The sequence below is a fragment of the Myotis lucifugus genome, unplaced genomic scaffold (assembly GCF_000147115.1).
Source record: "Myotis lucifugus unplaced genomic scaffold, Myoluc2.0 scaffold_6, whole genome shotgun sequence".
Classification (NCBI taxonomy): Eukaryota; Metazoa; Chordata; class Mammalia; order Chiroptera; family Vespertilionidae; genus Myotis; species Myotis lucifugus.
Window position 1 is genome coordinate 14,844,257 of NW_005871054.1, and position 16,922 is coordinate 14,861,178.

The following is a 16,922-nucleotide window of genomic DNA, read 5'->3' on the forward strand; positions in this document are numbered from 1 at the left end:
TGTGAAGCCTTTCTATACTCTTGTGGTCACTATTATCTTTTTATTATGCTTTATTCCATTATTACACAGCTACCTTCCTTGTGTAGCTGTGTGGGCCTAAGAGAATCCTAGATGCAAAGCCTTAGAATGCCCAGAGGCACCTGATCTGAGGATTGGATGCACATCCTTTCCCTTGGATCAATAAAATGTTTTATGTAACTATGAAGAATTGTATTGTGGGTTAGGTCTACACTGAAAATAACTCTGGACTGGAAATTCAGAAGTGGAAGTTGTAGTTCCAATTCTCTAACTATATTACTAAAGGATTGTCACCTAACTTCTCTGGATTCATTTCCTGGTTTATTGACAACATGAGGCCCTTCTAGCTCTGTATCTATGATTATAGTAAAAAGAATTGTTGCTTTGTTTTATAGGCATCTTTATTATAATAATGGTGTAACCAAGTGAGCCACATAGCAAGAAGCAGTATCCCTTGCCCTTTTTCTGCTGTTACTCTCAGTTAATAGCAGTCAAATAGCAGTCTGTTGCTATAATGACCTACACAATGCCACTTGTTCAGTCTTTCCTATGAACTAATAGAAAGTGCAGTCTTTGTCGTTGCTATACTTTTGCTGTCACTAATGTGTTGCAGATTCAATTGACCTCTAATGAGATTTTTTTCAGTTTTATTCACAAGGTCATTTAATCTTCCCAACTAGTAATAGAACCTAAAAGTATCGGCAATAGCTGCCTTTAAAACTTTGAAAGGAAACAAATTTTTTTCACTTTTAGTTAGAATTATAACTTTTCTTTATGTTTCAACACGAAACTTTAGGTATAGTGAACTATTTCAAGGGAGTGGAACTGCTTATTCAGAGAACAGTAAGGGATATAAATTATTGTTAAAATGTCTAATGGCCTTGGATGGATTACTCTGGTGGTTAGAGCGTCATCCTGATATGCCAAGGTTGTAGGTTCAGTCCGGGTCAGGGGACATACAAGAATCAACCAATGAATGCATAAATGAATGGAACAAGTCAATGTCTGTCTGTCTCTCAAATCAGTAAATAAGAAATTAATAAAAATAAAATATCTGATAACATTAAACTGTTTTCTTAGGAAATTCTTAGCAGTTGCACTACTTTATCTTTCAAGAATAGCACTTTGTTTTCTCTTGTTCCTACCAGCTTCTTATTTCATTCTATCTAGAAATAGTGTTAAATAATTCACTGATGGTTTTTACTGGGTTGGCTAGTTGTTATCCAAACTGAGATAAATTATAATCACCAACTAATGTTCTGTGTTTGTTATATAAGTATAATACTAGACCTTGTTGTTACTCTGAAATCTCTTAAGATGAAACGCTCCCTACAGTACTATCATCTTTGGTTAAGATATTAATTTTTGCAGTTGATTGTAAGTTAAAAGATCTATGCCCTTTATCCTTTGTAGTTACTTCCTTTGGCAGTTCTAAAAATGAAAACACCTAGAATTCTGTGTTGTTCAACCCAATAGCCACTGTAGCCATATGTGCTTGTTTAAATTTAAATTAATTAAAATTAAATATAATTATTTCCATTCCTCTATCACATTTAGCCACATGTGGTTAGTGGCTGCCCTGTTGGACAACACGGATAAAAATATCCTATCATCACAGGAAGTTTGATTTGACAGTCCTGGACTAGATGGTTTTTCAAAAGGAAAGATCAAAACTATGGAACAGAAGTAAACTTCTTTAATTGTATTGTATGAATGAGTCCAATTCAAAGATCTCTGCCAGTAACTTTTCGTAGTTTTCTTTTAAAAAAAATATATATATATTTTATTGATTTTTTTTACGGAGAGGAAGGGAGAGGGATAGAGAGAAACATCGATGAGAGAGAAACATCGATCAGCTGCCTCCTGCACACTCCCCACTGGGGATGTGCCCACAACCAAGGTACATGCCCTTGACAGGAATCGAACCTGGGACCCTTGAGTCCGCAGGCCGACGCTCTATCCGCTGAGCCAAACTGGTTAGGGCAGTGTTTTTTCCTTTTGCCAGTTTGGAATATACTTGATGTGATTGATTGTTTCTACTATGTAAAAATATTAAGTGTTCGGTATATACTGGAACTGCACAGAGTTTTTGTCTTCCTATTTATCTCACTTTAATATTTGTATTGAATAGGTAGCTTCACAAGGTGGGAAAGAAAATGTTCTGTGTTTTGAGGTTTTCGAAAGGTTTATAATTCACACTTGATGTCCTTAAAAGAGAACTTTTGCTACCTCATGATTTTAATAAATTTTAGGTAGTATTTTCAAGTAAGTATAGTATAATACATGTAATAATGTTGGCATAAGAAGTGAGCTTAATTTTAATAGCGTCTACTGTTTATTTAATCATGCTAAAGATTGAGAAAGTAAATCCTTTATTTTAGGCAGTTTATAGTCTCCTGCAGGAGTTGTTGACTTAAGAGCTTTGGCAGATGGTACAAAGGAAAAGCGTTAAACTGAGCAGTGGGTGCTTTGGAGGGATTAAGAGGATCGGTTGGGGGATAAGAAAATCCTGCGTCTGGGGGTGAGGGGGGCTGCAGGGGTGAACCCCAGTGGCTGGAAGTGACAGAGGATGGGCACATCACTGTGTCTTTGGAGGATTTTCTTGGGATTGACGAGAACAATTTAGCAGTGACCCTGCTGTTCTCGAAACCTGCCCACGTCGGCAGGCTGAGGTTGTTGGCAGCAAGATCATCACTGAGCTTGATAAGGCAAATGGCAGCAATTGCTTTTGCTCTTTTTGACCTGTGGAGATTTCCTAATCGGGTGGTGAGCCCTGGGGATGCTGAAATTTCATCACAGGAGATGTACAAACAGTGTAGCAAACAGAAATCATCCCTGACTAGGGTTTGTTTGTTTTTTAAATCCTGTAGGTTTTAATCATAAGTAAAGCAATTTTTTGCTCTTGGGTTTTAAAAAGTTGGGGTTGTTTTAAATTTTTAAGTCCAGGACAAGATTGTTGTGTGAAATTTTAAATTTTAATGTAACAATGGTTTTAGTTCTACAGTATGTTCACCTTTAAAAACTGTATGATGACAGCAATTTAAAAATTAATCAACCAAGTGATATGAGGTTAGTTAGTAATATGCTTTAGTTTATGTTTAAAATATACAGTGCTGAAAATAAGTGTTCATTTTTGTTGCCGAAAGAATAGTTTTACATTTTATAATTATGGTGAATGTAGGAAAAAGAGGAAAAGGGATCCAGCTTAGGATACAGCAGAACAATGCAGGGCATGCAGTTATTTTAGTCATCTAATATGTCAGCATTCAAGAATCTGAACCGATTGTTTAAAAAAAATCTTGTACTTTGTTTCTTTTGTTGCTCATTTCCAACTTTGTCATCTGTCAGAATGCAAAAAAAAATTATCCTTCTATAACCATTGACAGGATAACACAAAAGCTGTCTCCAGGTCGATATTTTGCAGCAATATTTTTAACATACGAACAGTAGTTTTTATAATTTCACCTTGGTGCTCAACCATTTATTATCGTATCAGAAGCATGTCAGTAATTCCTTTCTAAATGTCTGCTTCTTTTAGCGCTGAGACCCACATCAAGGGCTTCACACTGAACGATGCTGCCAACAGCCTCCTCATCATAACGCAAGTTAGGCGGGATTATTTGAAAGGTATGTCACAATGCTTGACCTTTACGTCACATTAATGCCTCTGCAGATTTTTCTTGTAACGCCCTTCGAATACTTGGATAAAGGAGTCCATTTAGCAAATTACCTGCTTATCAAGAGCCTTTTGTGGTAGCTGAGAGACGTAAATTACTGTACATGCATTTATAATACAGCTTGAATATGAATGTACTTGTCATTTGACCACTTAGTCCAGTTTCCATTCCATTTAACACAAGATGGGTTTTCTTAAGATGAATCACAGCTCTTCAGACATGCAAAATTTGTGTTCCAGAATGAGAGAAAGTACAGGCTTTCAAGTGCGTTAAAATTCACAGCACAAGTCACTTTGCTTTGGAAATTAACATACTTTACTTTAGAGCATCTGAAACAATTCCCAGCAGTTGTTTCTTGCATATTGTGTTGGTTGTGTGTGAGATAGCAAATGAGTTAAATTGAGTGTTAAATGTGTGGGATTGTGCACCAAATGATTATAATATTGATTTTTAAAACTTAATCTAATACTTTTTTAATAGTTCATAATACCATCAGTAATAAAATGTGGTGTTTGTTTGTAGTTTGGAATTTAGAGTTTTTAAATAAATATTAAGAGGATAATACCAGAAAGATGTAGAGATGACTTTGGGGAGGATTGGGATAGGGGCCGCTTGTGTGGTAGAAGCTGTTTATGGGTTTGCTGAAGAATGGGTTTGGATCTGGAGGTCTTATGAATGCGCTCCCCTGGGGGAAAATGATGAATCTTAAATTTAAGTAAGCATCTTTTTACGGTTAGGTTTACATTTGAATTGTAGTCAGTATAGTAACACCATAGTTTTGCCAGTATGACAAAACTCACTTAGGAAATCTTTAAGGAATGTTGAAAAAAGCTTTTAACTATTCAATATGTTACCTATTTCTTCCTCAGTCTGTAATAATGATGTTATTCCTCACTTGTGTGTTTATTAAATAATGTCATATCCCTCAGAGAAAGTTGCTCTCTGATTGTGTAGCGTTAATGTTGTCTGTAATACCTAGATGTGCTGATCTTTAGATGTCTTCCTAATTGATTGGGACGGACTATGTAAGTGATGATTTTCCCTTTGCAAAATTTTCACCTCAGCAGTCCACAGGCAGGGCCAGCCTACACAGTCTTTTTGGACAGCCTTAAGTCATAATTGAGTGTTGTAGGGCTTGTTTTTAATATTTGAAAAGCTTTCATTTTCAAAAAAGGCTTTTTGTCAAATTGGTATTTTAGTTTATATATATATCTGTAGGCACGAAGATAAGAATAAAACACTTTTTTAATTTCAAGGGATTAATTTTTGAGCTGAACCTGAACTGAATTTAACTTGACTACTACCCCCTACTTATATTGTTAGATACCCTGGAGAAACCATAAGAAACTTTGACATGTAATTTTCACATCTCAGCTATTCAGTTGAACTGGAAGTTGGCTGAGAGCAGGAGCTATGAGCCACCTCCTGTGCCTCACCACAGACTTACTATTGTTAAACTGATATGGGCAAGGATGGGAATGGTGTTGGCACTGCCCCCATGTCTTTATTTTGCTCTATGACTGAGCTCCCAATTTTTAAAATCCTCTTCTCTTTTTCAGGTTTCTTTTTCTCAATCTCATCTAAAACAGGAAGAAAAATAAAGTCAATTCCATTTTAATCTAATTTTATAAGCGAATACTGTTTTGGAATATTAATAGTTGATACATGTTGCAATATAATCAATATGACTAATAAATTAGGTGAGAGTGAAAAGGATCGGATGTGGATAGGTACCGATTTTTATTGTCTCTTAAGTCATAAACTGTAGAGAAGGCAGGTCCTGGGAATATGATTTAGGTTCTAAAGTCCCATACTCCTTTTGGGTAGATATGATGTGATCTCTTCTCCTCGATCCTCCACTGTCATGCGCATGTGCATTCATTGATGCAGCCTGTGAGGTGGTTAGGTCCTTGGGTTAGTGTCTAGCAATATGACCTTGGGCAAATTATTTAAACTCTCTGCCTCTGTTTCTCACCTGTAAAATTGGTCCTTGGGTAGTTGTGAGTGTAGTTGCTTACTACTGTGCCTGGCATGTAGTAAAGGCTCAACAAATGTAGTTAAAGCTCAATAAATGCTAGTTACTATCATCATCATCATCGTTATCTTATTTTTGTTATTATTTTAATTCACTGGTGGAAAAATCCTCCTTAGCTGACAATATTCTTAGTTAATAAGAATATCCTGAAATTATCTGTGTATGACCACCAGTTAAAAAGATGTTATCAGGCTTATTTTCTATAACATTAATAACATTTTTTGTTTCCTATATGTACATATTTATAAAATTTTATTGAATATGCCTTTTAAACTACCTGTTTCCTCTTTTCCCCATTTGAGAATCACTGAGATTTGGAGTTATTATAAATTGTTTATTCAGTAATAAACACCGAATTCATTGTCTTTTCACTGTATCACTTTTAATAGACTTTAATTATTACTCTTTCCCCATTCTTCTGTAAAAGAAAGGTTCTCCTTATTTGGAAAGCTGCTTTGAGAGTCTTAGTTCTGTCTAGGTTACATTGCTTTAATTGCTGTAAGCTGTGAAGGTTTTTTTTTGGTAGTAGTGTTAATTGTTATGCTAAGTATTATATTTTCCCTCTATCCACCACTTTATTTAATATAATGATTTCACTACACTTGCACGAGTTATTAAATCAGAAGGATGTTCTAAATGTATCCATAATCAGGTAATGTTAAGTATGATACTTAAGAAAAAAAAAACTCCTGTGGCTATATCTATGGGAATCTGGTGAGTTTTATTTTCTTAGAAAAATGAGTGCAAGAAACTATCTACAAGATATTATTCAGTAGTGTAAAATAAGTCTGCTAGTGTGAAAGTTGAATGTTTCAGTTTGGCTGCTTTTGCATGATTGATCCTGTTTGGACTAGAAAAAGATACTGTTTTCAAGAAAGAATCTTTGGAATATTAGAAGATTTGATAATCATCTAATCTTTGAGCATAATAAAGTGTGGGAAAGTATAAATATAGTAGAAATTACGTATTTTTGGAAATTTTAATTTTTAAAATTCTTATTTATATTTCTCTGAACTTGTTAACTTCCTTGAAATTAGTCACTAAATGTTTTCCCAGAATGGTACCCACATTCTTTCAATAGCATTTGTATTTTCTGTGACTTAAAGAAGACATTTCTCTGGTCTCTATCTTATAGGTAGTCAAATAAATTGTCATTTTTTAGGTTTTTTATAAAGTGTTAATATTTTCTGTAATCTAGGATAAATTATTCATAGCTTTTTGTCTATAGCCATTTGGTGTTTATATTTAAAAGCTGGTTTTCAAAGTGCATTAAAGTCATTATGGTTAATATAAGAAAAACTCTGTCACCTGGTCTTCTATTGTAGAGGCTCTAACAATGCTAAAGACGGCCTTGGATCAGGGGCAGACACCTTCTAAGATAGCAGTGACCCGCCTGATTCAGGCGTGTGCTTTGAAGGGTGATTTAGAAAGCATACAAGCAATTCAGAAGATGGTAAATGGACTCGAAGAGTTGATTGGACTTTCAAATATGGTTTTCATCAATAACATTGCTTTGGCACAAATAAAGAAGTGAGTATTTTCAAGCTTTCTTTTTCTCCATCAAATGCTGGGAGGAGCATTACCTCTAATACTACCTTTTAAAACTTTTTAAAGCTATTAGAAACCATATCAACTGAAGAGGAAATATTGACGCCAGTTGCTGATCATTCTCTAACTGTTTGGGAATTCTGTATTATACATTATGAAATGTGTGTTAGCTTTAAATTAAATCAGAATAAAGAACATTTATCAAATTCGTAAAATTTGTTTCACAGTTGCTGACTGTTCTCATTCATACAGACCAGGCCCTTGTGGAAACACGTTGTTACAGAAGTGAAAAATGAATTCATTGATTGCCAGCAACACTGAGGGTGACAGTCTACTAGAACATTGTGAAATAGAAGGCCCAGCAAGCTTGTTAGAAATAGGAGTTTCTCTTTTCCCACCCTCCTACCATCCACCCTGTCATTACAGCTCCACAAAAAAGGAGGGATATAGAGGTGATTCTCTTACCACCAACTCTAGATTCCTTGTGAGAATCACCACTGTAGAAAGAAGTAACTTGATTTTTATTAACTTTCTCAAGTTCAAAATTCATGAGGATAATTATGGAATTGACCTCTTCAGGCCTTTAGAAGAAAATGTTCTTTAGTAGTTAATCTTACATATATTATATAATGGGTTATGATACTAAAATGTAACGTTTGTGTATTTTAGGTGGTTTTTTTTTGTTTCTATATCTTTGGGCGAAGATGTTGTGTTTTGTTTTCCCTTTTAAAACTATTTCCCCAATAGAACTTTAAACTTTCCCTTTAATGAGAAAATGTGATTTTGTTAAGTTCAAGGAAATTATCCAAGTAAGAGCAGATGAATTTTTAAATGTTATCATATAAACACAGTTTTATATGATGTGGAGAATATGTTTTTATTTACTAGTGAATAATTTTTCTAACTAAGACCTGTAAGAAAAATTTATTGTAATGGGTGTTCATTTTTAGTTAGAGAATTGTTATGTTTTAGGTAATAATTTCAACATAAAATTATTTGGAGTGCCATAACTGTAAAGCAGCAACTAAAGAGAACCTTACCCAAAAAGTTATAAAGATAATTCTTTTACTGTAACTTGTTAAATAAGGCTATGTAATTGAATTTTTAATGTAAAGTGTGAAGATACTTTTTTCTGATAATTTTAGTATAAATTGAATATTTTTCAAATGTTCTATAATACCTGACAGAAAAAAAAATCATGGTGACTATGGGTTGAGAGATTTGAAAGTACACCTTTTAAAGACATCATCAGCATCTTTAAGAATACTGAGATGATGCATATTAACTTTACTTTATGCAGTAGTGACCATTGTAGATAATACAGCCAAAGTTGTAGCACTTACACAAGCTTTTATTTTATATCCAAAGAGCTACAAAATCAAATTAAATATTTAAGATACAATTTTTTAAGTTATAATGCTTGTATATATAGTAGTTTGATTTTGTCTCTAAGCAACTACAACTTTCTTTTACAGCAATAACATAGATGTTGCAATAGAAAACATTGAAAATATGCTTACTTCAGGGAATCAAACCATGGAAACCCAGTATTTTGGCTTGGCATACTTATTCAGAAAAGTAATAGAGGAGCAGTTGGATCCAGCACTTGAAAAGAGTAAGTTAGCTGTGTTTTTTGCTTTTATAAAAAGAACAAAAAACAAGCACACACACAAAACAGCACCACATTTTCTCTCTAGTGAGGCTGGACCACATTTCTTTGGTGGATGGTTTAAATGAAAGATTTTTCTTCCCTGTCATTTTTTTCAGTAAGCATCATGGCAGAGAGATTGGCCAATCAGTTTGCAGTATACAAACCTGTCACTGACCTTTTCCTTCAGCTTGTGGATTCGGGCAAGGTGGATGATGCCAGAGCCCTCCTACAGGTAATGACCCACCACACATGGAGCAGTGGGGCTGATGGCTCGTGAGAAGTAAATTGAGAAATTACTTGACGCAAGTGTGTGGTAGAATATTAGAATGGAATTGTAGTGCTAGCACATTTAAGTTCATTGTGAGTCAAGGTTGCACGATAAGGACTGGATTGTGAATTGTGGGATGCTGTGCCAAATCAGATTGGAAATGTCCTTAGATTTTAGGGGGGAGGGGGCAGAGGGAAGACTTGTTTTGATGAAATGATTTAAAGACAAATGTTTCTCTACAGATAGGTAACAATTCCTTTGATTTCCTACTTTAATTTCTCTAATGCTCTAAATACTGTGCATCACCATGGCAACACAGTTTGCAAACAAAAAGTAGGAAATGTTTGCTTTTCAAGTACCGCTTCTCACTTGAACACTCAAACATGTTCATGCCTTATTCAAGGTTTATTAAGAGTTGCATTTGCTTTCTATTCACTTGTGTGTCACAGACACATTAAACGACAAATGCAGGTCTCTGTGGCCCACACTCTCACTTAAATTAGCAATCCTCAGGGAAGGGGACAGCGGCATTCCTGCTATTTTAGCAGCACTAAATATAAAGCTGCTCCAAGTGGGGAACAGTGGGTGATCGGAGCTGCCACTGGCAATGTACACAAACAGGCACCACTGCGGAGCCCCTTCCCAGCAGGCGGCAGTCAAACAGTCACCGTGATCCTGCCAACGGCGGTGTTTGTGTAGACTCCCTGTGTTAGATTGAGGCCTGGGGCCGATTTCTGATAGTAAATGATATTATATTCACTTAGATTTTTAAGTAATAGAGAGGGATGATAGAACTACCCATTTACCTGAGCTCTCGTTCCATCCTTAAAGTTCATCTAGTTTGACAGTAGAATCCAAGCCATTTTTAAGAGGTATGCCTGAGAAATATCTCTGTTAACAGTTTTGTAAAAAGTGTAAGTTGGCACTGTCTCTAAGGCTTTTGTACTTTTTCTGGCCAGAGAGAAATTTCAGTTAATTGAAAATTCTGTTGTTTGGTTTGGTTTCTTTACCTTCAAAAAAAAAACACAAACAAACAAAAAAACAACAAAACAGAAAAGGAAGTTTATGATAGGGATTTCAGGAATTGTTTAATCTTCCTGCCTTTAATATTTCAGGTTCTCTCTTGAAAGAAATAAACTCGAATGCTTTATCTTTGTATGTACATTTCTCAGTGTACCTACTAGGGGTATTTGCATATCTAATTATACATGTGGTAGTATTTGTTCAATTTTAACACATTATTTTGATTGTTCTTTAGAAGGGTGGCACTTGTTATTTCCTCTACCAGCTTGTTCTGAGCCAGAATCTTTCAAGGCTGACAGCACCTGGGGTGGGAGCCTGCTGCCCTCGGAGCTGCATTCAGCCACAGCGGCCTGCCTAGCAGCTCTTCGTGACCGCTGAGTGTTAGGCAACAACAGCAGTCTTTTCGTTTTCATCCCTTCAGTAGACTGAGGTTTCAAATGATAAAGCCTTTACCCATCCTTTACCTGCTTGTCAAACAGTAAAAGATTATACTTACTGTGCCGAAGAATACTTTATTCACAGATGTCGAAAACATCAGTTTATAATGTAAATGTTCTGTGTGTCCCCAGAAGTTCTTTTTATACTATTCGTTTTCGTATTGACAATGTTTTAAAGCTTTGAAAGAGGAATGAGCTTTTAGAAACTTAAGGAATGACATCTACGAAGAGTGTGAACTAAAATATTGTCTTGCCACATTTGATTTTACTGTTGCATCTAAGATTGGGTAGACACTTGATTTATCTGGTCTGTCATATAAACTTTTTTTTTTTAGTGTAACTTTTGTCTCTCTCAAGCACTGACTGTCGCAATGAAAGCCTTTTATAAAATAGAGAGATTGAAATCAGTCCTTTTGTATGCATAAGTGTAGGTAATTATACTTTAAAGAGAACTTGCTTTGTACATTTTAATTTTTATAAAGAAACGAGCAGTTATCTCCCTGACACCTTATTAAATGTATAATTAACCTTATGATCCCTAGCTCACTTGTGAATGCTTGGCAGTATAATTGGAGAGGAGTAGTGTTTCTTTTTTTCCTCTTTCTTTGCAGTCCTAAACCTTATTCTGTGGTTTGTTGAAGCACTAGTTTAATTTTTTCCTTGTCTTTTTAAACAAACTTTTATACTTGCAATCCCAAGGGTAGCAATCACAAAAGCTTGACATGGTTCTTTTTTCTTGCCTTAAAAATATTGGTCGACTACTAGGCCCTCCTATGATACATTACTGTATTATTGTGAACTTTCTTAATTGGAAATAATTGCCTTGGTCTGCTTGTTTATCAGAAACCTTCACTTACTGAGTAATGTTTCCATTTTTAGAGATGTGGTGCAATTGCCGAGCAAACCCCAATTTTCGTGGTGTTCTTTATGAGGAGTTCTCGGAGGCCAGGAAAGGTACTGTGCTTAACTTGCTGACAAGTCAATGATGCTATAAGCCAGTCTTGTTGCTTCAGGGCCTGATCTAAAAACACTGAAGATCGAAGACTTTACTTGTCTGTACTTGTTTACATTTTTAAATGTTGATAGATGCCCTAACCGGTTTGACTCCGTGAATAGAGCATTGGCCTGCGGACTGAGGGGCCCTGGGTTCGATTCCAGTCAAGGGCATGTACCTTGGTTGCGGGCACATCCCCAGTGGGAGGTGTGCAGGAGGCAGCTGATCGATGTTTCTCTCTCATCGATGTTTCTGGCTCTCTATCCCTCTCCCTTCCTCTCTGTAAAAAATCAATAAAATATATATTTAAATGTTGATAGAAAGTTGGTGTGGCTCCTTAGTTGAACTGGAAACGCAAAACAAGTTCATGCAGTGAATGCTCTATGCACATAGTTATGCATTAGGAGCCCCCAGGAAGGGTCCAGAGAAACAGGAGATAAAAATCCTGTTGCTTAGGTCACTTGGTACGTGTAACAGTGTGCAGAAACATTCCCCTCATCACAGGCCATTTTTAACCATCTGGTAGGTTCGCCATTAGGCCTTAAAACCGGTATGTGCCAAAAATTATTGTTCTCAATTTGTGCACTTACCTTATGTGCACTAAAAGATTCATGCATGGTGCGTAGAACAGAACGAAGTCCTATTTTTTATTTTAAAAAAAAGAATAGCCCTGGCTGGTTTGGCTAAGTGGATAGAACGTCGGCCTGCAGACTGGACTAAAGAGTCCCAGGTTCAATTCCGGTCAAGGGCATGTACCTTGGTTGCGGCACATTCCCAGTAGGGAGTGTGCAGGAGGCAGCTGAATCGATGTTTCTCTCATATGTTTCTAACTCTCTATCCCTCTCCCTTCCTCTCTGTAAAAAGTCATGAAATATATTTTAAAAAATAAATAAAAGCATATTTCAAAAAAAATTATTTAGATCTGATTTTACCTGTTGAGCACCAGGAACCCCATTCTTAGTTTATTTAAGCACATTATGAAGTTTCAGATTGAGTGCCAATTATAATGTTTGTTTTATTGTGAAACATTTAGGTTGTCTCCAGTCTGGAAGGTCTAAGACTTCCTTAATTTCTACACACTTCCCTCCTACCTCTCCCTCTGCCCCCGCCCCCGCATCCCCCCCCCCACACACACACACACACACACTTAAAAAAACTTTTTTTGCCTAATTGCAAAGTTTTTGGTATATTTTTATTGAATTCAGAGAGGGAGGGAGAGGAAGGGAGATACAGAAAATCATTGATGAGAGAGAATCATTGATTAGCTGCCTCCTGCACACCCCATCCTGGGGATCAAGCCTGCAACCTGGGCTTGTGCCCTGATCGGGAATTGAACCGTGGCCTCCTGGTTCATAGGCCGATGCGTAACCACTGAGCTATGCCAGCCAGGCGATGTTGTTTTGTTTTTTGGTTTTTTTTTTTTTTACAAATTTAAGCTAGCAAATAAAATTACAACTTGCTTATTATAATACTTGCTTTCTTGCAGTGGTCTGGAACTGAACCCAGCCTGTATACAGAAGGGAAATAGTCCATTAAATTGAGTAGACAGTTCTGTTGTAATTAATGTCAAGATTTTGTGATTTAATGTTTATATATCAGTGTTTTATTTCACAGTTCTTCTGACTTCTCTTTTAATATCCTAGGCACCAATATTGAGATCTTTAATAGAACTGATTCCTGAATTAATTGAAAAAGAAGAAGTATATACTTCCATCATGAAAAGCTGTGGTAATTAGTTTATTCTGACTATATTATTTAAGTGATTTAAATAATTGTAATATAGTCAACTAAGTTGGTCTGTAGCTCAAGGTAGAAATCATAAATATCAGGTAATTATATAAATAATTTACTTAGCTTTAGAATATGTTTAAAAACTATGAGAAAAATATGAAATTATTCATATACCTTTAACATAAAAACAGGTATCACTGAGCATCTTCAGAGAGGCCCTGTGTGTTGAGTGGGATCCCGGGCTCCTGGGAAGTCGTGGGAGTCCACTTGGGTTTACATACTGGGAACCAATCCAGTCTCCCCAAGGCCCTGCCACCTGAAACACTGCATGAGATAGGTACATACTCGAGACTACCACTTGCCTTGCCTTCTTGCTCCTTCAGTACCCTCCTTGCCTACCGAGGCCTTTGAAATAACAGGCCCTTTACTAAAAATGGGCTCCAAAGTTTTACCTTAAGTCACAGTTGAAATTCCTGTCTTTCAGGCAGTTTCCTGATTGCCTGCCCATCACATATGAGAGGGAATCAGTCTAAAGTTTCCTCAGTAATCAAAATACACGGTAGCATTTCTGAGTTTTGATCACCTACCCATCTGCCAACCACTGATTTGCTCACTTGAGGCAGGAGGTAAATAAATAACTGCTCTTTTGATTTTATCGTTGGCAGGACAAGAGATTACAATCAGAATTAGTAAATTGGTTCTCTGGTTTTCCACCCTTGTCAGGAGAACATGAAGTATTTTAAAACAGCTATAATCATAAACCACCTCAAAGTTCCATTGGCAGATATTCAATAATAACTAAGTAACATGAAAGAGGGTCAGACAACATCAAACTATTAAATTGTGTCACCCCACTTGGGAGAAGCAGGGAGACCAGGAAGTGGTGAAAGGAAGGTCGGAGCTTCTGAGCGGCTTTCTGGAAGATGAGCCCTTGGCGTGGCAGGGAAAGAATTGACACAGGAAACTGAGTTCACCCAACCTACAAAGATCTGTTCAAACCCAGTGAGAGCTGGTGTGTCATCACCCTCGCTCCCTTTTCGGTTGATTCCTAAACTTCTCGTGTCCATTCTGGAGGCCCTCCCTGGTGCTGCCACCGTTGGGGTTGTTTATAGAACATTAGTGTAGGGTAAGGGGTTGGTTGTTAGGTGCTTAGATGTTAACAGTTACCAGCAGTTAATAGCAGAGCCCCTGTAATCTTAGCAGTAAACGTAAAAAGAAAACTGCTGCAAATCAGCCAAGGTGGAGAGCCAGCTAAACCTACTAGTAGCTCCTGGGCTGCTCCCTCGCCCACTTGAGTGAAATAGTACATGCACACGCACACTCCATGAGTGAGAGGTGTGGGGAAGGAGTGGGGGTGCTTGTAGATTCTGAATGTGGCTTTTGCTAAGGTAGTTAAGTGTTAATTTGGGATAAAGCGATCCAGGTAGGAAGACAGGAGTCCCTCTAGAGCTAAGTGTTTTGGGGAAAGAGGAAAATGGGTTGTCTTTTATCTCTTTCTTCAGGCGTGGACAAAGATGTCTCATCTGCCAAAGCACTGTATGAAAATTTGACTGCAAAGAAGATAAAATTGGATGATCTGTTTCTAAAACGTTATGCAGTTTTGCTGAAGAATGCTGGAGAGCCTGTCCCTTTCCCTGAGCCCCCTGTGAGTATTTAAGAGAAAAAAATCACCTCTACAGATTTATGAAAACTTCACAATAATGTGTAAAAAAAGATAAGTTGAATACTTAATTACATGAGGATTAGATCTCTGTGGAAAACCTCAGGGGAGGGTTTCAGGAACTGAACTTTCATACATTGGGCATGGGCTGTGGGAGATGTAACCCTCTGGGAGTGAGGTTTAAAATACAAGGTCAGTTTCAGACCTTCAACTATAGTTATGAATTTATCAAATGTCCTTGGGGTGGTTTTCTCATTATTTCAACTTGAAATAGCATTTCATAACCTATATTTCAATAGCCGAGGGTTTTATAGAACTGTTAATTGCTTATTCTGTTTAAATGAGTTTGTTTTTATTTCTTCACTTAGGACATTTTTTAGAGATATAATTGACATTATATTAGGTTCAAGTATACAATGTAATTATTTGATACTTGTATGTATTGCAAAATGACACTACAATAAGTTCAGTTAATATCCATCACCATACATAGTAACAACATTTTTTTCTTGTAATGAGAACTTTTGAAGAACCACTCTGCTAGCTACTTTTACATATGCAGTACGGTATCATTAACTAAAAAGCACCATGCTGTATATTACATCCCCATGACTTACTGGCTCTATAGCTGGAAATGTGTTCCTTTTGACCTCCTTCACCCATTTCATCCCCCACCTCTCCTCGGGCAACCACCAGTCTTCTCTAGATGAGCTCTGTTTTGTGTTTTGTTAGAGTCTATATATAAGTGAGATTTTATTGTATTTTTCTTTTTCTGTCTCACTTCTCTTACTATAATGCCTCCAGGGTGCATCTATGTTGTTGCAAATGGCAAGATTTCATTCTTCTTTGTGGTTGAATAATATTCCACTGGTGTGTATAGCACATCTTTTTTATCCATCCATTCGTTGATGGACATTTAAGTTGTTCCCATGCTTTGGCTATTGTTTTTATTGTTCTATTTAACAAAAGGAATCATATGCAGTATTTCTTTTTATTGTGTCATTGAACTGAAGTCACACACCATGTTTATTTCAAACACCACAATTGTCCATACCCAGGTACCTACACACACACGCTCACACAAGCTCCTGGTGCTAGCGTTTACTCTGAATCTGGGGCTGGTGATTTCATGAAACAAAGTGTTGCCAGTTTGCAGTACTTTGTGATTTTTAAGTTTTGTGCCATCACCTCTTGCTAGTAAATCTTACCTTCCCTTCCTTTTTATCTCCTCAACAGGAAAGCTTTGAATTTTATGCAAAGCAGCTAAAGGAATTAAGGGAGACCCCTTTGTGAAGCAAGCACGCACTACTTTGTTTTTTTGTGTATTTGTGATTCTGTGTCAAAAATGTTATTTTTTAAATGTATTTGAGACTACAAAAATAAATAAATGAAAAGTTAATCTGTTTATGTGCTTGTATTTATTGGTAATATGGGATATGATATGTACAACATCTTATTGACAATAGCTGTGTGCACTTGGTCACCAGACTTTTTTGGGTTTGCCTACAACATAAATCTATGGCATTTTCTTAGAGGTTCCTGATGTATGTATGAAGCCATAATTTTTTAGGGTCTTCTTCCAATGGACTCTTCTTCCGGCCCTGTACTCAATTTCATTTATTATTTTCATTAAAAGTTTCCCTTATTGAAGACTTACTCGTTAATATTGTTTATCTGACGAATGTTGGAGCTGCACAGAATGGCGTTCAATGAGCTTTCTAATGTTTAATATTCTATGATATATCAATTCTTTACATGTATGAAGCCCTGCATAATTTTCCAGTTTTGTAAAATGTTGGCGCTAGAAGATGTCTTACCAGCCATTAAACCCAGTGCTCATTTTCCAGTGAAGCAGAATCAAAGAGACTGTTGCTTGCCCT

General features: G+C 36.5%; 1 protein-coding gene across 6 annotated transcripts in view; it reads left to right on the forward strand.

Moving 5' to 3' along the window:
- The window catches only part of LRPPRC (leucine rich pentatricopeptide repeat containing), an 87,412-nt gene extending 70,971 nt beyond the window's left edge, over nt 1–16,441 (forward strand). For 4 of the 6 annotated variants that reach the window (XM_023747298.1, XM_023747301.1, XM_023747312.1 and 1 more), the window contains 8 exons: nt 3,557–3,645; nt 7,056–7,260; nt 8,754–8,893; nt 9,046–9,161; nt 11,537–11,611; nt 13,295–13,379; nt 14,885–15,027; nt 16,279–16,441. In XM_023747298.1, coding sequence (XP_023603066.1) covers nt 3,557–3,645; nt 7,056–7,260; nt 8,754–8,893; nt 9,046–9,161; nt 11,537–11,611; nt 13,295–13,379; nt 14,885–15,027; nt 16,279–16,335 — 910 coding nt within the window. In that variant the 3' untranslated portion in view covers nt 16,336–16,441. Of the gene's footprint in view, nt 1–1,575; nt 1,705–3,556; nt 3,646–7,055; nt 7,261–8,753; nt 8,894–9,045; nt 9,162–11,536; nt 11,612–13,294; nt 13,380–14,884; nt 15,028–16,278 lie in introns of those variants that run through there. The other 2 variants (XM_023747305.1, XR_002827148.1) reach the window with 2 other exon arrangements.
- The last annotated feature ends 481 nt before the right edge of the window (nt 16,442–16,922 follow it).